Genomic DNA, 24,460 nt, shown 5'->3' with positions numbered 1-24,460 from the left:
AGCATACTAGGGCCCCTGTGCTTCCATTCCTATTGTGTTAAAGTAAAGAAAAGGTTGGGACTTTAAATGAGGTATGTTCCAAAACAATAGGTAAATGGTGAAATACATATTAATAATTCATAAATGTATAAATACAGGTGGACTCATAACACAGTAAATAGTAGGAAAAAATAATGTTGAGAGCGAATTTTATAAAAAAAAAAAACCTCATCAACAATTGTAAAGGTTAGTTTACACTTGCTTCAAAACATGGCTTTGGACACGCTTTTTTAACCACTTAAGCTCCGGACTATTTTGCTGGCCACAGACCAGAGCACTTTTTGCGATTAGGCATTGCGTCGCTTTAACTGACAATTGCGCGGTCGTGCGACATGGCTCCCAAACAAGATTGACGTCCTTTGTTTTCCCACAAATAGAGCTTTCTTTTGGTGGTATTTTATCACCCCTGCGGTTTTTATTTTTTGCACTATAAACAAAAAAAGAGCGAAAATTTTGAAAAAGACATATTATTTTTTTACATTTTGCTATAATAAATATCCCCCAAAATATCAAAAAAAATTTTGTCTCAGTTTAGGCTGATACGTATTCTACATATTTTTGGTAAAAAAAAATTCGCAATAAGCGTTTATTGATTGGTTTGCGCAAAAGTTATAGCATTTACAAAATAGGGGATAGTTTTATGGCATTTTTGTTAATATTATTTTTTTTAACTAGTAATGGCGGCGATCAGCGATTTTTATCATGGCTGTGATATTATAGCGGACAGATCGGACATTTTTGACACATTTTTGGGACCATTGTCATTTATACAGCAATCAGTGCTATACAAATGCACTGATTCCTATGTAAATGACACTGGCAGTAAAGGGGTTAACCACTAGGTGTCACTGTAGGGGTTAAGTATGTCCTGGGGAGTGATTCTAACTGTGGGGGGGCATGGGGGGGTGTGGCTATGTGTGACATGTCACTGATCTCTGCTCCCGATCACAGGGAGCAGAGATCAGTAAGGCCGCGTACACACGCGCGGACTGTTCGCCCAACTTTGTCCGCTGAACAGTGTTTGGGCGGACAGTCCGCTCGTGTGTGGGCTTTCAGCGGACAGTTTCAGCGGACAGTTTGACGAACAAGGTTTTTCGGAAATTCCGTAAAACTGTCCGCTGAAACCTTGTTTCAGCGAACAGTCCGCTCGTGTGTAGGCTTGTTCGTCAAACAAAGTTGCGCGCATGCTCAGAAAGGATTTTCACACCGAAAGTTATAATGCAGTGTATAGGACGTCGTATTTTTCGTCCCGTCGTACGTGCCGTTCACGTCATCGCGCACGGTTTCAGCAAACTGTTCGTTCGTCGTGTGTGGCCATGTCCGTCCATGCTAATTTTGAGCGGACTGTTTGCCGAAACTGTTGGACGGACAAAGTTGGGCGAACAGTCCGCCCGTGTGTACGCGGCCTGACACTGTCACTAGGCAGAACGGGGAGATGCTTGTTTACATTAGCATCTCCCCATTCTTCCTCTCCGTGAGGCAATCGCGGTTATCCCTGAGGACACCGAGTCTGCGAGACCCGCGACCTGACTCACAGGGGTTCCGGCCGGCGTGCGCATGCGCCGCTGGCAGCATGCATGCGATGGCACGACGGCAAATTTAAAAGGACATACAGGTACACCCATTTGCCCAGCCATGCCATTCTGCTGATGTACATCAGTGCGCGCTGGTCGGGAACCGGTTAAAGCTCTGTGAATGCCAGTCAAAGCCCCCGTCACTAAATAAAATGGTTAGCTTACAGTCCTGTTTACACCTTGCATTTGCATTGCTTTGCTTTGGCTTTGCTTCAAAAAATATACCCCATGTCGCTTTAGTGGTGCTTTAAAGTGTCTTCAAACCTCCATAGAACTCTATGACAAAGCTTGCTTGAAGCACCTGCAGCTTTTGAGAGGCTTTAATTCAGCTTTAGCTTCACTTTGTTTTGGAGAAATTGCAGGTATGAGATATCCACACACACACAGGGCATCTGTCAAGCTTCAAAAGAGCATCATGGAAGCATCCCCGATGCTTCACTGAAGCATCATCAAAGCTTCATCGAAGCACCACCAAAGCATCAAAATACATCATAAAAGCATGTTGAAGCAGTAGGTGCTTTAATGTGTGCTGAAGCCAAAGCAAGCGTAAATGAGCCCTAAAAGATGTATCTATGACTGAAACAATTCATAGACAAGGTAAAAACAAATTCATCAATGATTAGATCGTAACACATCATTGTCACATATGGATATTGTGTTAAGAGCTGATTGTGTAGATAAAACCACAATACATAGTAGATTTATGATTAGCAAAAATTCATATTTTATATATATATATATATATATATATATATATATATATATATATATATATACTGTTGTGCTGATAGGTTTACATACCCTGGCAGAATTTATGATTTCTTGGCCATTTTTCAGAGAATATGAATGATAACACAAACACATTTCTTTCACTCATGGTTAGTATTTGACTGAAGCCATTTATTATCAATCAACTGTGTTTACTCTTTTTAAATCATAATGAGAACAGAAACTACACAAATGACCCTGATCAAAAGTTTACATACCCTGGTGATTGACACAAGGGGGTTTGAATGGCTATTAAAGGTGACCAACCTTACCTGTGATCTGTTTGCTTGTAATTAGTGTGTGTATAAAAGGTCAATGAGTTTCAGGATTCCTGACAGACCCTTGCATCTTTCATCCAGTGCTGCACTGACGTTTCTGGGTTCTGTGTCATGGGGAAAGCAAAAGAATTGTCAAAGGATCTGCGGGCAAAGGTAGTTGAACTGTATAAAACAGGAAAGTGATATAAAAAGATTTCCAAGGAATTGAGAATGCCAATCAGTAGTGTTCAAACTCTAATCAAGAAGTGGAAAATGAGTTCTGTTGAAACCAAACCACGGTCAGGTAGACCAACTAAAATTTCAGCCACAACTGCCAGGAAAATTGTTCGGGATGCAAAGAAAAACCCACAAATAACTTCAGATGAAATACAGGACTCTCTGAAAACATTTGGTGTGGCTGTTTCGAGATGCACAATAAGGAGGCACTTGAAGAAAAATGGGCTGCATGGTTGAGTCGCCAGAAGAAAGCCATTACTATGCAAATGCCACAAAGTATACCGCTTAAAATACGCCAAACAGCACAGAGACAAGCCTCGAACCTTCTGGCACAAAGTCGTTTGGAATGATGAGACCAAAATTTTGATTTTTGGCCACAACCATAAACAAGGCTTATGATCATGATCAAAGGTACACCATTCCTACTGTGAAACACGGAGGTGGATCAATGATGTTTTGTGGATGTGTGAGCTACAAAGGCACAGGAAATTTGGTCAAAATTGTTGGCAAGATGAATGTAGTATGTTATCAACAAATACTGGAGGAACATTTGCATTCAACAGCCAGGAAGCTGTGCATGGGACGTACTTGGACATTTCAACATGACAATGATCCAAAACACAAGGCAAAATTGACCTGTCATTGGCTACAGCAGAATAAAGTGAAGGTTCTGGAGAGGCCATCTCAGTCTCCTGACCTTAATATCATTGAGCCACTATGGGGAGATCTCAAATGTACAGTTCATGCAAGACAGCCCAAGAATTTACAGGAATTGGAGGCTTTTTGCCAAGAGGAATGGGCAGCTTTACCAATCTGAGAAGATAAAGAGCCTCATCCACAAATACCACAAAAGACTTCAAGCTGTCATTGATGTTAAAGGGGGCAATACATGGTATTAAGAACTGGGGTATGTAAACTTTTGATCAGGGTCATTTGGGTCATTTCTGTTATGATTATGATTTAAAAAAAGAGTAGATATAGTTGATTGATAATAAATGGCGTCAGCCAAACACTAACCATGAGTGAAAGAAAAGTTTTTGTGTTATCATTCATATTCTCTGAAAAATGTCCAAGAAATCATAAATTCTGCCAGGGTATGTAAACTTATGAGCACAACTGTATATATATTTATATATAAACACATGATTGTGGTATGAAAAATGACATCCTTAATGCTCAATGCATTTTGTGGACTGTGCTCCACTTCCTCAGGAGCAGATGTAATATGCAAAGAGGTCAGTTCTAGGTTCAACACATGTTGTAATGGACAGAGGGCCTTCTGGGGACGTCTGCACCAGGAACTGTGGGAGTATTACCCGTGAGCGCCAAGGCATACATGTGAGGACCTCACAAAGGGTGCAAAACTCCTTTGGTGTGGTGCATGGTTGTCAATTCCAAGGGGGTTCTTGATGTGCATAAAATAAAATAATTAATAATACAAATTGTCCCAAGAGGGTAGAGAGTGAAAACAGAAAAGAGAACATGAACAAGTTAATGGTTGATGGTCGTCAGATATTACTCGCACATCCAACTGCCCACAGATAGATGTCTTAGGGTGCTTTATGTTCTCAGTGTAGCTCTAAGAACCTACCGATCAATGTTGACCCATACTTCTCAGTTCTTTCCCCTATTAGAAAAGATTTCCATATAAACACACATTTTGATACATTATGGACAATACACCAAAATTTCTGCATTTTGAAGTCACATTCTGCAGGTTCAATGAGGTTCCCAAGCTTTTTAACCACTTCTGGACCGCCCACTGTATATATACGTCATTACTTTGACGTTAAATATCGGAGTTATGGCAGCAGATAGCTGCCATAACCCCAATATCTTTTTAAACAGTGAGCGGTTTGCTATAACATAAAAGTGGTCTCAACAGCGGATTCGCTGCAAGATCACTTTTATAAACAGCAGGAGAGGTGCCCCCCACCGCTTCCCAGTCATCTCCGCTGCTTTCCGGAGCTGTCAGTAGTGGCAGAAATGATCCGATTCCTGGGATGGATGGGCAGGAAAGACTCTATGCCCTTGGAGGACCGGAGCGACGTCAAATGTCACTTCAGCCCTGTGGCCTTAAAGGGACCTTTTTTTATGGAAAAAATAACTTTTTTTTTCTTTCTTTATTGCTTTTAAGTGTAAATGTGAGAGGTCTTTTTGACCACAGAGCTCACATTAAACAGGCCCTATCCTGCTTATCTATATTACAAGGGGTGTTTACATTCCTTGTAATAGGAATAAAAGTGATAACAAAAAATAAGGGACAGTGTAAAAAGTGAAATAAATAAGAAGGAGGAGGAGCGGCAGATACTGGGGACCATAAAGGGGGTTGCAACCACAATTGGGTGGCTCTACAGCCCAGATCACTTTTACAATAAAGCAAAGAACACTTTAGGCGCTTCAGACTTTGGACATACTAGACACCTTCAAGAGATGAAGAGGTTAAAAGTGTACATTTACTTTTTTGTTATCTCAAAAAGCTGTCCTAGTTCTTACCATGGGCTGCAAAATGATTAGCCTATATGTTGTAGTGATCTGAAAGTGGCAGTAGTTAAGTAGTTAAGCAAAAGAAAATTGCTTAAGACTTTGTGTATTTTTGCGTAAATAAAGTAGACGTTCACCCAGAACCTAACTTACTCTAAACCAACTTGCAGCCACATTTTAAAAAGGATCTATCTAGCCCTGTAAAGGAAAACATATCTGTTCTGCAGCTGCTAAGGTCTGGTCCCGTGTTGAGCTGTCAGTGGCTGCTTCTCTGTGTAGGTGTGTGCAGGAGAAGCAGTCGACAATGGAAGGCCCATAGTAAGTCTATGGGTGACATTACTTCCCAGGCATATCCCAGCCGTTGTCGGTTCTCTCCTGCACACATCAGACAGCTGGAGCCCGGACCGAATTGATTCAGAAAAGGTAAATATAGCAATTTCTTCTTTACAGGGTTAGATAGACTAGTATTAGAGTGTGTCTGCGAGAAGATTTAGGGCTTGTGATGGATCTCGGATACACTTGCTGAGCATCTCCGCCAGACCTGTGTCTCCTGTCCTCCAAACGCACCCGCAGCCTGCAGACTCACCATAACCAGCCCTTAACCCCTCAATCACAAGACAAGCCACACAGGTGTTGAGGGTTAAACATCCAGAGCATAAAACTGTTTATTCAAAACCAAATATGCACCTTTAAGCACAGTTAGGGACACTCCTCTAAGCCCTTGTACACACAGTCGGAGATTCCGACAACCAAATCCGTCGGAGTAATTCCGACAGATTAAATCCGGAAGAGGCCCAGAAGTGATGTTGCATACACACGATCGGACTAAGTTGTTGGAAAATCCAATTGTACATTTCGTTACGACGGGACTACGTTCAGGCTAGTAGCCAATAGCTTTGGCCTAGGAATTTGATCTGAGCATGCGTGGCACTTTGTCCGTCGGAGTAGGCTACACATGATCGGAGTATGTCCGATAGGAGCATTTTGTCGGAAAGTTTTACCGGCAAGTTGGAAAAGTTGGTCCGTTGGATATTCCGACGGAAACAGTCCGATGCAGACCACACACAGTCGGAATATCCGGCAAAACGGTCCGATAGGAAACATTCCGACTAAATCTCCGACCGTGTGTACAAGGGCTTAGCCTTGTCATAGAGAGGGAAGGGAACAAGGAAGAACCAATGGAAACTCAACACTTGTATATTCAAACAACTACAGTTGCAACATATGAAGAGATTATGATAAGCAGGCAGCCCCTCCTTACACATCCCCTGCTAAGAGGTGTCTCCAGACCTTTGTCTACATGCCATGACCCAACACAATTAACACAGCAACAAGGGGGGATGGGGAAGAAGGGATGTAGCATTACATTACATTATCTCAATGCTGTTTTGTCCCCAAGTCTTGTAGGCCCATGCTTTGGGAATATAGCCATCTTGTATATGCCTTTATCAGCTAAAAGAACATTGTGGAATAAAAGTATATATTTAGCCCAGCCGGGCCAATAGGTTTAGGTAGCCGGAAACGACTCCAGGAGCCCAGCCACAGATGAACCGGCGACTGTGGACACAAATGTCTGGAGGTGGCATCTTCACCAGGTGGTGGGAGATGGCAATAGCCCTCCAAATCTCACGTTCTCTGCTGGGCCATAGTCTGTGGGTAGGAGGCGACACCACAGCCCCTTCCAAAACACACAGTGACAGTGGGTTCTGTCACAGGGCTCTTTTGCAGATAATGTCCATTTTCTGGGACTCTGCTCAGCAAAGATCACTCCGTTGATCCCCGCTGAGGCGGCGGGTGACAGGTCCATCTCTGCTCACTGTGGAGAGAAGGACCTGTAAGATCACCTCTCTCCTCTATGGGGAATCGGATGAAAATGGATCCGCCTGTCCGTTTTCATCCAATCCGCCAGACAGATACGAAAATAGGGTTTCCATCTGTCTGAATTTAGTGGATCGGATGTTACTGCTGACATCCGTCACTCCATAAAACTGTATGGAGCGTCCATTCAAGTCCGCCTAAAAAACTGACAGGCGGACCTGAATGGTCTGCATGTGTCAAAGGCAGTCTGTTTTCATCCGATCCCCCATAGGGAGAGCGGAGATCTGACAGGTCCATGCCTGCACACTGAGAAGAGATGGACCTGTCATCTACCAACTCAGCGGGGATCAACTGGGTGATCCCTGCTGAGCAAGCGGAGTCTGTCAAAACGGACGGTAGTGTGAAAGGGGCCATAGAGTTAGTTTTGGGTGAACTTAAAATGTAATAATATGCAATCCAGTTTGCTTGGCACAATGCTGTTTTTTTGCTGCATGTTAAACTAATGTTCACAGGCAGAGGCTCTCGTAAAAATTGTCAGTGTTACTCCAAGGGATATTCAACATGCATATCTTCAAAATCTGCCTTTGGCTATATGAATACTTTTCATAAAGAAGCTAGACATCCTTGATGGTCAAAAGTATCTCTGCTGGTCCCACATGAGTGCTCCTGCGCTTAGCCCTTGCTAGTACAATATGTAACTTTGCCCACACAACAGAAATAATTACTCTCTTAGGTGAAAGTGGGGATCAGTGCTTATTCTACTTTGCGGCCTGAAGCTCAAGCAGAGAATGAAAGGACAGTCAAAAAAAACTGTCAAGAAACAACAATCAGCCATGATAAATAAATCTAAACACTGGGGAAAAGTAAGGTCAAGAGTCCCAGATAAGTGTATGTAGACACTAACAATTAACTTCTCTTAAAGGGGAGTTCCAAATGAACCTAGGTTTAGAACAATCGAGCACCTTAGTTGCAATGCCGGCACCTGCAACCAAGCTAATGGAATTCGGGGGGCTTCGGGGAGCCGACAACACGGGATCCCTGGACAGGTAAGTGTCCATATATTAAAAGTCAGCAGCTACAGTATTTGAGCTGCTGACTTTCCTTTCTTTTTTTTTTTTTTTTAGTGGCTGGAACTCCGCTTTAAGCTGGGTACACACTATGAGAAAATCGGAAGAAAAATGTAATTCGAGACACGATCATTCGATTTTCATATAGTGTGTACACAACTTTTGACATCTGAGTCAGACTTTCTAAACGAAAATTTCCGAATTAACAAACTCCAAAATATTTCTCGTACATGAAGAGAACAAACAATTTTTTTTTAATGTGTATTGTTTTCGTATGAGAAAAATCAAATACGAAAGCCTTTGTCGTAGAAGAATATTCATACATTATTTCCATCCTCGGTTCCGACTTGCTGTGAAACATCGAGCAAAACTGGATGATCGTTTGCTAGATTTTTGTTAGTGTGTACCTGTATGTACACTATTTTGATCTGTTGTATAATATTGAAAGTATTTTAATTGAATGGTTTGCATACCTCCCAACATTGTGAGATGGGTAAGAGGAACGCATTATAGGATAAAGTAAGTGACTCACCACCCTGCCACCCTTTCAGGAACATGGACTATGATGATTAACGAGGAAAAAAGGATTGCTTTAATCCAAAGTTACTTTTACTTTTATTTTCATCACTACTTTTCTTTTATTTTGGCTTTCAAAAGACCATTCACAAAGCAGAGCGTGGCTCGCGTATGCACATTGGGCAGCCGGCTGTGAAGCCCGAAAGCTGCATAGTCAGCTGCCCACAGTAAGCATACTGGTGCCGGGAACCTGAAGGCTAGTGAAGAACTAGCCCGGGTATGGATAGCCCTGCATCCCTGGACAGGTAAGTGTCCTTTCATTAAAAGTCAGCAGCTACAGGAGTTGTAGCTGCTGACTTTTAATTTTCTTTTTACAGCGTGGACCTTATCTTCAAATAAAAGATTTAATACAGTAAAACACGATTAACAGTTAAATTGTAAAATTTTTTTTATAGAGAGCTATAAAACAGGCCACAAAAAGGGACAGCTGAGGAGGAAAGGTGGGCTGAGGGATTTGATTCCAAAAGAGAGACAATCCCTCCAAATGAGGAAAAGTTGGAAGTTATGGGTTTGATAAGTACATAAAAAACCTGATGGTCAGAAATTCAGAGTTTTTCTGTGTCTGATGTGTGTTATCTAAAACAGTCCTCCTAGGTCTTATCTTGGACTACAGGATAATTGGCCTCTATATTGTAGAGATCTAACCATGGGAATGGTTGATTTTAATTAATAATTTATTCATGAACTATTAATAATTTTTTTTAAACGATGCACTGCAAGATCTGCGAATGGGAGGGCTGACAACACAACTGTCTACAAGATGCTGTGTTGTGTATTGTTAGCCCACATCAAGGCTGAGTACATTTCTGGCAGATCAGTAGGTATTTTTGTACTCTAACCTCTCTCAGTTTACATAACACATACAGTTAGGTCCATATATATTTGGACACAGGCACAATTTTAGTTTTTTTCAGGTATTTACCAAAACATATTCAAGTTATATAATGGATATGGGCTGAAAGTGAATAATTTAATTTGAGGGTATGTACCGGTACATCCAAATCCGAGGAAGGGTTTAGGAATTACAGCTCTTAAGAATAATCATCTCCCTTTTTGAAGGGACCAAAATTAATTGGACATTTGAATCAAAAGCTGTTTCATGGCCAGCTGTGGGCTACTCCTTCAGTATTTCTTCATTAATTAAGCAGGTAAAAGGTCTGGTGTTGATTTTAAGTGTGTATTTGCATTTGGAATCTATTGCTGTGAATCTACATCATGTGTTCTAAGGAGCTGTCCATGCAAGTGAAACAGGCCCTTGTAAGCCCTTGTATACACGGTCGGACATTCCGACAACAAAAAACGTCTGATTTTGTCCGACGGATTTTGTCCAAAACTTGTGTTGCATAACACGGTCAGACAAAGTTGTCGGAAAATCTGATTGTATGTAACATGATGACGTTATTTCGTTACGACGGGACTACGTTCAGGCTAGTAGCCAATAGCTTTGGTCTAGGAATTTGATCTGAGCATGCGTGGCACTTTGTCCAATCGGAATTCTCTACACACAATCGTACAAAGTCAGATCGGATCATGTTGTTGGAAAATTTTATAGCCCAGCTCTAAAACTTTGTCCATCGGATATTCAGACGGAAACAGTCCAATGGAGCCCACACACAGTCGGATTATCCAACAACACGGTCCGATCAGACATTTTCCGTCAGGATGTCCGAACGTGGGCACAAGGGCTAAGGCTTCAAAAATTAAACAAATCCATCAGACAGATAGCACCAACATTAGGAGTTGCCACATCAACCGTTTGGTACATTCTGAGGAAAGAAAAATACACTGGGGAGCTCAGCAACATAAAAAGGCCTGAATGTCCACAGAAGACAACAGTGGTGGATGATTGCAGGATCCTTTTTATGGTAAAGAAAAACCCATTCACAACATCCAGACAAGTGAAGGACACTCTCCAGGAGGTGGGCATATAATTGTCAAAGTCTAAAATCAAGAGAAGACTTCACAAGAGAAAATACAGAGGGTTCGCCACAAGGTGCAAACCATTCATAAGCCTGAAGAATAGAAAAGCCAGATTAGACTTTGCCAAAAAACATATAAAAAAGCCAGACCAGTTCTGGAAAAGCATTCTTTGGACGGATGAAACTAAGATTAATCTGTATCAGAATGACAGGAAGAAAAAAGTGTGGCGAAGCCTTGGACCAACTCATGATCCAAAGCACACAACGTCATCTGTAAAACATGGTGGAGGCAGTTTGATGACATGGGCATGCATGACTTCCAGTGGCACTGGGTCATTGGTGTTTATTGATCATGTGACAGAAGACAGAAGCAGCCAGGTGAATTCTGCAATGTTTAGAGAGATGCTGTCAGCCCTGGTTCAGCCAAATGCAAACAAAAATTTATTGGGTGGCACTTCATAGTACAGATGGACAATGATCCAAAGCACACAGCAAAAGTAACTCAGGAGCTTTTGAAGAGAAAGAAGTGTAATATTCTGCAATGGCCAAGTCAATCACCTGATCTCAATCCAATTGAGCATGCATTTCACTTGCTGAAGGCAAGACTAAAGGCAGAAAGCCCACAAACAAAGAATAACTGAAGACAGCTGCAGTTAGAGCCTGGCAAAGCATAAGAAAGGAGGAAATCCAGTCTTTGGTAATGTGCAGACTTCCAGACTTCAGGCAGTCATTGCCACTTGCCAGTAAATAATTCTCAACAAAATAATAACAATTAACATTTTATTTATGATTATATTAATTGGTCCAATTACATTTGAGCCCCTGAAAATGGGGGGACTGTGTATACAAATGGTTGCAGTTCCTAAAAATTATACTTGATATTTATGTTCAACCCCTGTAATTAAAGCTGCGTCTGCACTTCAAATTCATTTGGATTGTTTAGTTTTCATTTTATTCTGGTGGCATACAGAGACAAAAGTATTAATATTGTGCCTGTGTCCAAATATATATGGGCCTAACGGTATGGGCGGTGACAAAAATGGTAGGCTTTAACACCCATATGCATCCATGGACATCCGGGGTTTCTGTGCTGAGAGCATGCTCACCCTAAGGCACAATTCTAGCACAGGACTGAGCTGCTGTAAGCAATTCTCTGTCTCTAGTAATGATTGGGGGCCAGTGAGACGGCTCCTCACCATATGACCACTGTGACAACCAATAACAGTGATCATGTGATGGAGAATTCCGTCCCAACCCCGGGCTTTAAGATACACTTAAAGAGACTAGGCTGGAAGTGTTTAAAGGAATAGGAGACAGGGAAATCTGCAAATACTGCATAAATGAACTGCATTTTTTTTGCCTTGATTGGTTATTAATTATTATTTATTGATTAATTATTTTTGGTAAATTAATTTTAATTAATAGTTTATGGAATAATAATATTAGAAAACTATACACTGCAAGATCCTAACTGATGAATTTATCTAAACAACGTCCAATGTAAAGAAACCATCAATTATAATCAACTGCATTTGCAGCTAATTTCCCATTCGTCATTTAAAAAAAAAATGTCAGCTAAAGGGGGTCTAAACATATCAATTTTCCTGGTTTCAAAAGGACAGTTGAATATAATTTGTGATTATAACTTGATCCTGATAGTTTTGACGGTATTGGGAGATGATCAGCATGTTTATGGCTACTTCTGCATTTTTCCCTAAACTAAGCTGTTGGGTTGCCAGTTTTGACAGTTGTTAATATTCAGCCACTTTAATCAATCAGCTCAATGTGCATATAAAATAATAAAAACGGTGTAGCGCTTCAATAATAATAAATGTGTTAAACATAAATTATAAAGGTAATAATAAAAATCGCAAAGATATAAGTGCTTAGAAATAAAAGTCCAACATTAGGCGCTCATTCCACTATGTTGCTGGCATAGGAGTAACCAAACCGTCACAAGGGAGGAAAATGGTGCACTAGGCGAGATGTATCCATGTGGGTCTACTTGATTGAAAACATCAGAGAAAAGTAGATAAATACTTCTTACCGGAACAGTTGGACCCACACAGTCATATGACGGTTGGATCTAAAGGGCTTGAGGTCACAGTCTGGGACCAAGGAGTATGAGGAGAGAGGTCTGTTGAGCTGATCGAAGAGCTCCAGGCAGTTGAAGGCTCGATGTTGGATCCTTTCAGATGGAACGTGCAATGTGCATATAAGCTTTAACAATAAACCTTTCTTATTAGGCCTTTTAGTCTGTTAAATATATCATTGAAAGTTTTTTCTATTTATTTCTGTTTGATTAAAAAAACAAAAAAACCCCATGCTCTCGCCAGAAATCTTGTAAACTGATGACTTCTTATGAAAGGAGCCTAAAATTTGTTGGTTGAAAAGTGATTGCATACAATTAGATGTAGTCACAGTCCAGGTATTCTGTCAGCTGCAGCTGTCGGAGGCTGTCTACATACAATAGCTGGCAGGGAAAATTCCTCCATCAATTATGTTTAGCTTGGATGAAGGAATCTATTGATTTCTCTCGTTCAGCCTTGGAGCTGATTGAGAAAAATCGAAGCTTCTATGGCTAGCCTTACTTGTGACGTAAGCAGGTTAGATCCTGACGAGATTATTTAGCAATACAAATATGGCATTTCTTCAAATCCTTTATTTTTCTTGCAGATGCTCTGCCTTTCTGTTTTTCATTTGTTTTTGCGTTTTGGGGGCTCACAACTTGCCTCCAAAACAGGGATAGGTGTATTGGCAGTATTAAAAAAAATACTTGACAGTAAAAAGAGTCTAGGCTTAGCATCCATGAACCGAAATCTGCAATTTCTTGTATGCTAATTCTCAACTTTTTTTTCTGTCCAGTATTTTTTTCTATTACTGCCAGTACACAAGCCCCAGTGAAGAGGGTGTTGTGACCCACCGAAAACACATTGGCTGTACCTTCTAATTTTTTATCAAGACTAACAAACATTTAGGCTCGGTTCACACAGGGGCAGCACGACTTTCTGCGCGACTCACAGACGTGACCTGCACACGATCAGCGGCGACTTGCAAAACGACTTCTGTATAGAAGTCAATGCAAGTCGCCTGAAGTCGCCCCAAAAATAGTACAGGAACCTTTTTTCTAAGTTGGAGCAACTTGAGTCGCTCCTATTAGAACGGTTCCATAGTACAGAACGGAGCATGATTTGTCAGGCGGCGAAGTCGCCTGGACAAGTCGCCCCTGTGTGAACCGAGCCTTACTGTACTTTCGGTAAACTTGCAGCACTCACCAAATTTGCATCTTTTTTTGACCCTTTCGGGGACAGATAGAAAAGCTTAGTGTCGTAGACAGCTGTCTTAAAGAACTGGTGACCACACACTTGATTTCATTTGCCTTGGGGTTTGACGCTCCACCAACACTCCCATTTATTTTTCTTTGCAACGTCAGACTAGTTTGCTCCTGAGTAAAAATGGAATCAAGCATTATCTGTATAACTCTATCATGGTAAAATGTTTATAGCAGTGTTTCTCAATCAAGGTGCACTGGGGTACCATTTGTGTTCCTCCCAAGGTGCCGTTGGCACAAAACCCAGTTTGCTGTGGATGGATGAGAGGACTGTGTGATCCAGGAGAGGACTTTGTGGTGATGGAGGACTCTAATGGGATGGGGAGGACACAGATGTGATGTGGAGACTCTGATGTTATGGAGGGATTTTGTCATGGGGGTGCTCTGATGTGATAAGGGGGTCTCGTGATTGGGGAACTCTATAGTGATGGGGGACCTTTGATGTATAGGGGGAGCTTTAATGTGATTGGGGGACCTCTAGGCGTGAAGGAGGCTCTAATGTAAAATTCATTTTGGCAACATGATTGTATGTATCGCTCAATACTCAGGTTTCCCATTGACAAGTAACCTTTAGGTTTTTAACATTTTAGATTAAGGTGCCAGAGGATTTTGTAGTACAAACATTTTATTAAGTTTCCAAGTTTTACAAAAAGGCAAAAACTTCAGTTTTGGGAAATGGCACAAATAATGGGACAAAAAAAGCAAACAGTATTAACAGTTGGCATGGTGGCCCATATCAGCAAAGTTAGAGGTAAAATACTGTATGTATAAGAATCTCAGTTGAGAAGATCAGTACGATACATCAGGTGATTGCCCGAGGATTTTGCATGCTTTTAAAGGTTGAGAAATTATGGTTTATAGAACACATTGATGCAACATCCTGGTTGAAGAGAATATTTCCCTTTAATAAGAAAAGGTGATGACATGAGACAGCTCACTGGTCTCTTTTTTTTGCAGCTGTTTCTGTTTCATACAGTTACGATTACAGAGCCACACAATTTCACCCAGTGTACAACGAGGGGCAGCTTCCAGCAGCACTGGCAGGAGACCGTCTACAACATGGTGAGCTTTGTGTGCCTGTTCCTGCTTCCTCTGCTAATCATGATCTGCTGCTATTCACGGATCCTACTGGAGATATCCAAGCGCATGAGCAAAGGAACACGTAAGTTATGTCTATGCATACAATTGTATATGGCTTTGCAAAAAATATTTTGTGAATAAATAAACTCTATGGGGTTGATTTACTAATAGAATAGAATAGAGGCTGATAACTTAAATGAACACTTGCTATGCCAAGTAAACAGTCTCTATTCCTTCAACCCCCATAAAAACTACACTTACATTGCACAGTAGACATGTGCATTCGTTTTCGTCCGAATGCATTTTCGTCCGAATTTCAGCTATTTTCGTTTTCGTTTTGACAATCCAAAAAACGAAAGATCCGACATAAATAAATGCTTTATTTTCGTTTTCATTGTTACAACAGTTCAATATAGAATAGGAGATTCGACGTGACTCTGACAATAACAATCTGTGTCTATAGAACCTGTGGTCGAATGTGCCTAACCTTACACCTCTATTAGTCCAAGATTATATAGAGAAAATATTCGACAGAGAAAAAAGATTTGACAGAGAGAAAAGATTCTGCAAGTTACTGTCCTAAAAAGTGTTTGGGGACCCGGGTCCTGCCCCAGAGGACATGTATCAATGCAAAAAAAAAATGATTAAAGTGAAACAATAAAAGTGTAATATTCCTTTAAATTTCGTAGGGGGGGGGGGTGTCTATAGTATGCCTGTGAAGGGGCGTATGTTTCTGGTGCTTAGAACTGTCCCTGCACAAAGTGTCATTTATGCAGGAAAAAAAGTCCTTTAAAATCACTTGCAGCTATTATGAATTGTCGGCTCCGTAATACAGAGAACACTCATTGAAAGTCATTGATAAAAAAATAAAAATAAATTTAAAAAAAGCGTGGGGGTTCCCCAAATTCAATTACCAGGCCCTTCAGGTCTGGTATGGATATTAAGGGGAACCCTGCGTCAAATTTAAAAACAATTGACGTGGGGGTCCCCCTAAAAATCCATACCAGACCCTTTATCCGAGCACGCAACCTGGGAGGCCGCAGGAAAAGAGGGGGGGACGAGAGAGCGTCCCCCCCTCCCTCCTGAACCGTACCAGGCCACATGCCCTCAACATTGGGAGGATGCTTTGGGGGTCTGTGACCCCTCAAAGCACCTTGTCCCCATGTTGATGAGGAGAAGGGCCTCATCCTCACAGCCCTGGCCGGTGGTTGTGAGGGTCTTCGGGCGGGGGGGCTTATCAGAATCTGGAAGCCCCCTTTAACAAGGGGACCCCCAGATCCCGGCCCCCCCTGTTTGAAATGGTAAGGGGGTAACCCCTACCATTCCACAAAGAAAGTGTAAAAAATAGTTAAATAAGACAAACACACTTTTAAAAAAATTCCTTTGTGAAATGGTAGGTACTCCCTTACCATTTCAAACGGGGGGGCCCGGGATCTGGGGGTCCCCTTGTTAAAGGGGGCTTCCAGATTCTGATAAGCCCCCCTCCCGCAGACCCTCACAACCACCGGCCAGGGTTGTGAGGATGAGGCCCGTCTCCTCACCAACATGGGGACAAGGTGCTTTGAGGGGTCACAGACCCCCAAAGCATCCTCCCAATGTTGAGGGCATGTGGCCTGGTAGGGTTCAGGAGGGACCTCTTTTCCTGCGGCCTCCCAGGTTGCGTGCTCGGATAAAGGGTCTGGTATGGATTTTTAGGGAGACCCCCACGTCAATTTTTTTTAATTTGACGCGGGGTTCCCCTTAATATCCATACCAGACCTGAAGGGCCTGGTAATTGAATTTGGGGGACCCCCACGCTTTTTTATTTTTTATTTATTTTTTTATCAATGACTTTCAATGAGTGCTCTCTGTATTGCGGAGCCGACAATTCATAATAGCTGCGAGTGATTTTAAAGGACTTTTTTTCCTGCATAAATGACACTTTGTGCAGGGACAGTTCTAAGCACCAGAAACATGAGCCCCTTCACAGGCATACTATAGACACCCCCCCCCCCCCCTACGAAATTTAAAGGAATATTACACTTTTATTGTTTCACTTTAATCATTATTAAAATAACTGCTCCCGAAAAAACGGCCGTTTTTAAAACTTTTTTTTGCAATGATACATGTCCCCTGGGGCAGGACCCGGGTCCCCAAACACTTTTTAGGACAGTAACTTGCAAATTAGCCTTTAAAATTAGCACTTTAGATTTTGAACGTTGGAGTCCCATAGACTTTAATAGGGTTCTAAAGTCACACGAAGTATGCTATATACTAGCTCCGTCGAATCTTCTTTATACATTCGACAGACATCATAACCCTTCAAAGACAGATTCGACCATAATTCATGTGGATGTTCGGAAGAATGCAATTTTTGAACGAAAAATGAAATAAATAAAAACGAATTTCGGGAGTAACTAAATAAATTAATTTTTCGGACGAAAACGAAATTCCGAAACAAAATATTTTACTCTGCACATGTCTAATGCACAGTAAGTATTATACAAATATGCTCCTCAAAAACGTATAAACAGAAGGGAATTCATATCAATGGTTACATTGCTGTGCATCTACAAATATTAACATTTAATCATGAGGAATGATGATGATTGTTAACGTTGCACTTCACATAGGATCTCAATTGCATAGTTACATTGGTCCAGCTTGGACTAATCTCACATCAAATTTCCCAGGACTCTAGTCAGATGCAGTAGTGCCTTGGATCTCACACTGCAGATAGACAGCTATGAGGCTTTGGGTACAGGGGTGTCTGGACACCCTCACATACCTGGAAGGGCACTGCTATTTTACGGTGCAATTCAAGACAAAAAGGTAGATCTTTGGGGTGCAACTTAGGCACAATTAAAATTATAGATGCTCTTGTATAACAGCAAATCTTCATTTTTGGAAGACAGGTCTTACCTTAACCACTTCAATACATGGCAGGATATACAAAAATAGGATGGCGGCACTCCCATATTAGATTCCAAAATAGAATAGTTTATTGAGGAGATAAAATCATGAGACAAAAAGCAATGACATAGGAAATGACAGGGGCAAAAGGTACAAGGCTCTTTCACCCCCTTCCTGCCCAGGCCAATTTTCAGCTTTCAGTGCTGTCGCACTTTGACTGAAATTTGCGTGGTAATGCAACGCTGTACCCATATAAAGTGTTTATATTTTTTTCCCACAAATAGAACTTTCTTTTGGTGATATTTAATCACCGCTGTTTTTTATTTATTGCTAAACAAACCCAACTTCAAAAGAAACGTTTTTGTTCGTTTCTTATAAGTATTTGTAAATAAGTAAGTTATCTCCTTCACTGGTGGGCACTGATGAGGTTGCACTGATGGGCACTGATGAGGTGGCACTCATGGGCACTGATGATGAAGCACTAATATGCAGCATTGATAGGTGGCACTGATATGGGATATGGGAACTGCTAGGCACCACTAATGGGCACTGATAGGCAGTACTGGTGGGTGGCACTGATAGGCACTGATATGCAGCACTGATAAGGAGGCACTGATAGGCAGCACTAATTAGGAGGCACTGACAGGCATTACTGTTGGGCTCTGATTGGCATCCTTGATGGGCACTGACTGGCATCTCTGGGCACCTATTGGAATCCCTGATGGGCACGGGTTGGCACTACAGGTGGGCAATTTGATGGCATCCTTGATGGGTCTGCACGTCAGGAGAGCTGCTGATTGGCTCTCCTCTACTCGCGCCTTGTCAGCGTGAATAGAGGAAAAGCTGATAACTGGCACTTCCTGGTTTTGTTGTGATCAGCTGTGATTGGACGTTATAGGTTCTTTACCGAGATCGGAGATGCGGTGTGTCAGAGTGACACACCGCATTACTGATCACTGCACTGCGTGCCCTCGAGGGGGGGGGGGGGGGCGTGCGCGAGCGGCTTATCACTGCCCAGCCATCATTTTGCTATAGGTCGGGCAGGTTGTGGTTAAAAAAAATATTCTTATTGTTTCTTCAAAAAAAAGGATAGAGACCACTCAATTAAAAGATTAGCCATAGCTATAGTGGTCTCCAAACTGCAACCCTTTAATTGCCTTTACCTGGCCCTTGAGGCGCTATTCCTCCCACTAACACCAACTATGGGGCATAATTTCTGCCATTGATACCAACGATGGCTCACTACTTGTCCCCCTAATACCAAAGATGGGGCATTGTCTACTCCCACTGACACCAGGACAGTTTCTATTCCCAATGCCCCCCCCCCCCCAAAGTCTGAAGGACATTAAACCGTTCCTTTGTTTATAAAGTATGGAGACCCCTGATTTCAGTGCAACTTGACAACGTGAAGATTGGTGGCTCATCTTTCAGCCACCCCCCACCCTTGTTCATATCTCTTGCAAATGCCACAATAATTTCCCTGGATTCAAAAAGAGTAAATTTGTACTATTTCGTTTAAATTTCAGTCAAATTTAGGTCACTGGGGAATGTGTATGTATTTTTTGCATTGTTACCTCGACAATATGGTAGGCAACGTTGCAGGTGCCTTTGTAATAAGAACATAATAAACTGATAACAAAAATACAATTAAATGCATATATTGCCTTTTCATTTCCCAAATTGTTGCTTATGAGTATTCGTGTTGTCAGGAATGTGTAAAATTAGGGTAAACGATTCCGTTTATATTTTAAGATTATTTTCTTTCTTCTAGTTTCCTCTAAGGAAGTTTACTTGCGATGCTCCAAAAACAACATTCCAAAGGCACGGATGAGGACCCTAAAGATGAGTGTTGTCATAGTCAGTTCCTTCATCATCTGCTGGACGCCTTACTTTCTCCTGGGCTTGTGGTACTGGTTCTACCCAGAAATAATGGAGGAGAAGGTGTCACAGTCCACCACACACATCCTTTTCATCTTTGGTCTAGTTAATGCATGCCTGGACCCCATAACTTATGGACTTTTCACCATACACTTTCGGAAAAGTCTTCAGCGATATTGCGGAGGCAGAAGGACATCAGATGCCGACACAAGCTCCTCAGTCACAGGGTCCTTTCGATGTTCAATGTCTTCATTTCGTGCCAAAAAGATGATTGTCTTGAACCAGGAAATACAAGTGTTACAATCTTACAATGGTAATTTCAACAACCCAGAACTCAGGTTGAATGGCCTTGGTACTAGCTGCCTTTAAGCTTTACAGAAGTCAATTACAGATGCGAATAATATGAGGACGCTCTATGAAACATTAATTATGACGTGCCCTACAGCGAGCTCACAGCATATTGTTTCCTACAAACCTTCTGTTCTCACAGTTGATGCAAAATACTTGCAAGAGTCGAATCAACGTTAGTAAAACAGCACAGCAAAATACATTTCATATTGTTTCAATGATATTTCAAAATGGATTATGGACTTTTATTTTATTTTTAACTCCAGATGGAGCCATCAGTTGCCATGAACATTTGTTTTAAGACTCATATGCTTAGGATTGGTGGTGGTTATCTTCTCTCTAATCTTGTCTCTCTAATTTCTACCTCCTACAAATCTAGTTAATATAGTTTGAAAGTAAATTCAGGTCTAAGTTGAAAAATGTATCATCTGTACTGTATTGTGTATGGCACAAAACTTTATCTGTAAGCTTTTTCTCTTTGTCTATGTATAAACTGTCATAGCAAATTTTTTTTTACAACTATTGCATGTGAATATTAAGAATTATTTATTACAGCTATTTATATAGTGCCAGCAATAGAACCACTTCAGCCCCGGAAGAATTTACTCCCTTCCTGACCAGAGCACTTTTTGCTGTTCGGCACTGCGTCGTTTTAACTGACAAGTGCGATGTTGCACCCTGACGTCCTTTTTTTCCCACAAATAGAGCTTTCTTTTGGTGGTATTTGATCACCTCTGTGGTTTTTATTTTTTGTGCTATAAACAAAAAAAGAGCGACAATTTTGAAAAAATAAAATATTTTGTACTTTTTGCTATGATACATATCCCTATTTTTTTTTTTTTAAAAAGCATTTTTCTCAGTTTAGGCTGATATGTATTCTTCTACATATGCTTGGTAAAAAAAAATAACCGTATATTGATTCATTTGCACAAAAGTTATAGCGTCTACAAAATAGGGGATAGATTTATACCATTTTTATTATTATTATTATTTTTTACCAGTAATGGCGGCGATCTGCGATTTTTATTGTGACTGCGACATTATGGCGGACACTTTTGACACATTTTTGGGACCATTGGCAATAATACAGCGATCAATGCTATAAAAATGCATTGATCATTGTAAAAATGTCACTGGCAGTGAAGGGGTTAACACTAGGGGGCGATCTAGGGGTTAACTGTGTTCCCTAGGAGGTGATTCTAACTGAAAGGGGAGGGGACTGACTAGAGGAAGTGATGGATCGTGGTTCCTAGCTAATAGGAGCACACAATCTGTCACTTCTGCCAGAACAGAACAGGGAAGTGTGTGTTTACACACACTCGTCCCTGTTCTGTGTCCGAGCGATCGGTCATTGTGACTGTCGGCCACGAGCACCGGCACTCCCTGCTATACCGACCCCGCGAGCCGACGCATAGCTACGACAGCAAGCGCAGGGGAGCCAGCCTGCCACAGTATAACTGTGGTGGCTAGCAGGGAAGCGGTTAAATAACATTGTACATTCACATCAGTACATGCCCAAAAGGAGCTTACAATCTAAGATCCCTTATCTTAGGGTCCATTTAGACAAGAGTAGGGATGAGCCGAACAACTTCCGATTCGGTTCGCAGCAGAACATGCGAACATACAAAACATTTGTGCGAACACCATTAAAGTCTATGGGACACGAACGTGAAAAATCAAAAGTGCTAATTTTAAAGGCTTATATGCAAGTTATTGCCATAAAAAGTGTTTGTGGAGTCCTGCCCCAGGGGACATGTATCAATGCAAAAATAAGTTTTAAAAATGCCTGTTTTTCAGGAGCAGTGATTTTAATAATGCTTAAAGTGAAACAATAAAAATGAAATATTCATTTAAAAATCGTGCCTGGGGGTGTCCTTAGTAAGCCTGTAAAGTAGCGCAACTTTCCCATGTTTATGCCACAGCAAAATGACATTTCTAAGGGAGAAAATGACATTTAAAACTGCTTGCAGCTATAATGTATTGTCGGATCCTGGCAATATAGATAAAAATAATTGGAAAAAAAAGTGTGGGTCCCCCCACTCCATTACCAGGCCCTTTGGGTCTGGTATGAATATTAACGGGAACCCCACGCCAAAAATACCAAAAAAAATGGCGTGGATGTCCCCCCAAAATCCATACCAGTCCCTTCAGCTCTGGTATGGATATTAATGGGAACACTGTATTATATACTGGGTACACCGCTAAACCAGTAATACAAACAATTCATCAATAAAAATATGAGAATATCCGTATTAAAACAGCGCTCAACATAGAGTTCTCAAAGTTTTCACAAATAATTGTGTATGAGCTCTAATAAAAAGGAAAGTCCTTAATGTGCAGATAGGGTGATTGTAGTGTTCTATTCAACGTTGCAAGGTGACCAAAAGTGCTGCTGACATTTCTTCCACCAAAATATTTGGGAGTGCTTCACCACGTGCGATGCATCCCCCACAGGGGGTAAAACTCACCAGACAGCGTTGAAAAAAACAGCCTTAAGGAATAGATACTCTTTTAGATATACCATAGACTCATATGTCTTTCCTCAGGGGTCCCGTTTCCAGCAATACTCCAAGAATGTCATAAAATAAAACAGAGTATACACATAGCATAATACCGTTTTATTTTTAAAAAAAGAATTTGCTCAAAACAGATAAAATCCCCATGTAAATATCTGCGTACATTGTAAAAAACATCACAAGCAATAAGAGTATGTGTGTTTCACCGGTTTCCAGATTTCAGAGTCCTCCACCTGTGTTCAGCTGTGTGCACTGTGAGTGACTTCCTGGTCCTTGGTTAGTGGTGGAACACACACCTCACTTCCGGGAGCGTCGTGTAGGCCACGCCCTGACGCGTTTCGTCACTTCCGACTTCAACAGGGCCTGTTGAAGTCGGAAGTGACGAAACGCGTCAGGGCGTGGCCTACACGACGCTCCCGGAAGTGAGGTGTGCGTTCCACCGCTAACCAAGGACCAGGAAGTCACTCACAGTGCACACAGCTGAACATTGCTGGAAACGGGACCCCTGAGGAAAGATATATGAGTCTATGGTATATCTAAAAGAGTATCTATTCCTTAAGGCTGGTTTTTTCAACGCTGTCTGGTGAGTTTTACCCCCTGTGGGGGATGCATCGCACATGGTGAAGCACTCCCAAATATTTTGGTGGAAGAAATGTCAGCAGCACTTTTGGTCACCTTGCAACGTTGAATAGAACACTACAATCACCCTATCTGCACATTAAGGACTTTCCTTTTTATTAGAGCTCATACACAATTATTTGTGAAAACTTTGAGAACTCTATGTTGAGCGCTGTTTTAATACGGATATTCTCATATTTTTATTGATGAATTGTTTGTATTACTGGTTTATATAATTATTTTAGTCTTTAAACAGCTGCTATTATTGTTTGGACTGCTAAGTCAAAATTAACCTGATTGATTCCATCCAGGTTGTTTGGTTCTATTTTGCATTCTATATGCAGGTATTTATATGAGGATATATATTGATATATATATATATATATATATATTTGTATATATATATATATATTTATTCTTTCGAATTTGTTGTGCAGTCAATGTTGTGCGCCGAGTGGTGTATTATAGGCCTTTTTAAAATACACCTGTTGTTTTATATATATATATATATATATATATATATATATATATATATATATATTCACAAACACTGTATATATATATATATATATATATATATATATATATATATATATATATATATATATATATATATATATATATATATATATATATATATATTAATACACCGCCTGAAGTTTAATAGAAACAGTACACCACTGAATGTATTGTAGATATAAGCTACAATGGATGCAGAGTACATATATATATATAGTATATCTAGTATATATATATATATATATATATATATATATATATATATATATATGTGTGTGTGTGTGTGTGTGTGTGTGTGTGTGTTTGTAATTGGCATTTGGCCAATTATCTCTCAGCAGAGCGCACTCTGATTGACCAAAGCATGCAGGTCAGGTGCATGCTTTGGCCAACCATCATACAGCAATGCACTGTGATCTCGCAGTGTATTATGGGGCATTCCGTGGTGCTCGAATTTCCCGCGAAGGCCCCATATGCTTGGTTTATTTTAGAACAAAAAAACACCCGATTCGAGTCGAACTTACGTTCGACTTGAACTGCTG

At 41.0% G+C, this 24,460-nt stretch overlaps 1 protein-coding gene across 1 annotated transcript in view; it reads left to right on the top strand.

Annotated features, from left to right (window-relative positions):
* Positions 1 to 22,091, top strand: part of LOC143960205 (gonadotropin-releasing hormone II receptor-like) — a 58,627-nt gene extending 36,536 nt beyond the window's left edge. The window contains exons 3-4 of the mRNA XM_077468533.1: positions 15,028 to 15,232; positions 19,814 to 22,091. Coding sequence (XP_077324659.1) covers positions 15,028 to 15,232; positions 19,814 to 20,289 — 681 coding nt within the window. The 3' untranslated portion in view covers positions 20,290 to 22,091. The remainder of the gene's footprint in view (positions 1 to 15,027; positions 15,233 to 19,813) is intronic.
* Positions 22,092 to 24,460: the final 2,369 nt, after the last annotated feature.

This window comes from Lithobates pipiens, unplaced genomic scaffold (assembly GCF_037356315.1).
Source record: "Lithobates pipiens isolate NorthernLeopardFrog02 unplaced genomic scaffold, aLitPip1_a1.2 Scaffold_8, whole genome shotgun sequence".
NCBI lineage: Eukaryota > Metazoa > Chordata > Amphibia > Anura > Ranidae > Lithobates > Lithobates pipiens.
This window is presented reverse-complemented; position numbering and strand designations above follow the sequence as displayed.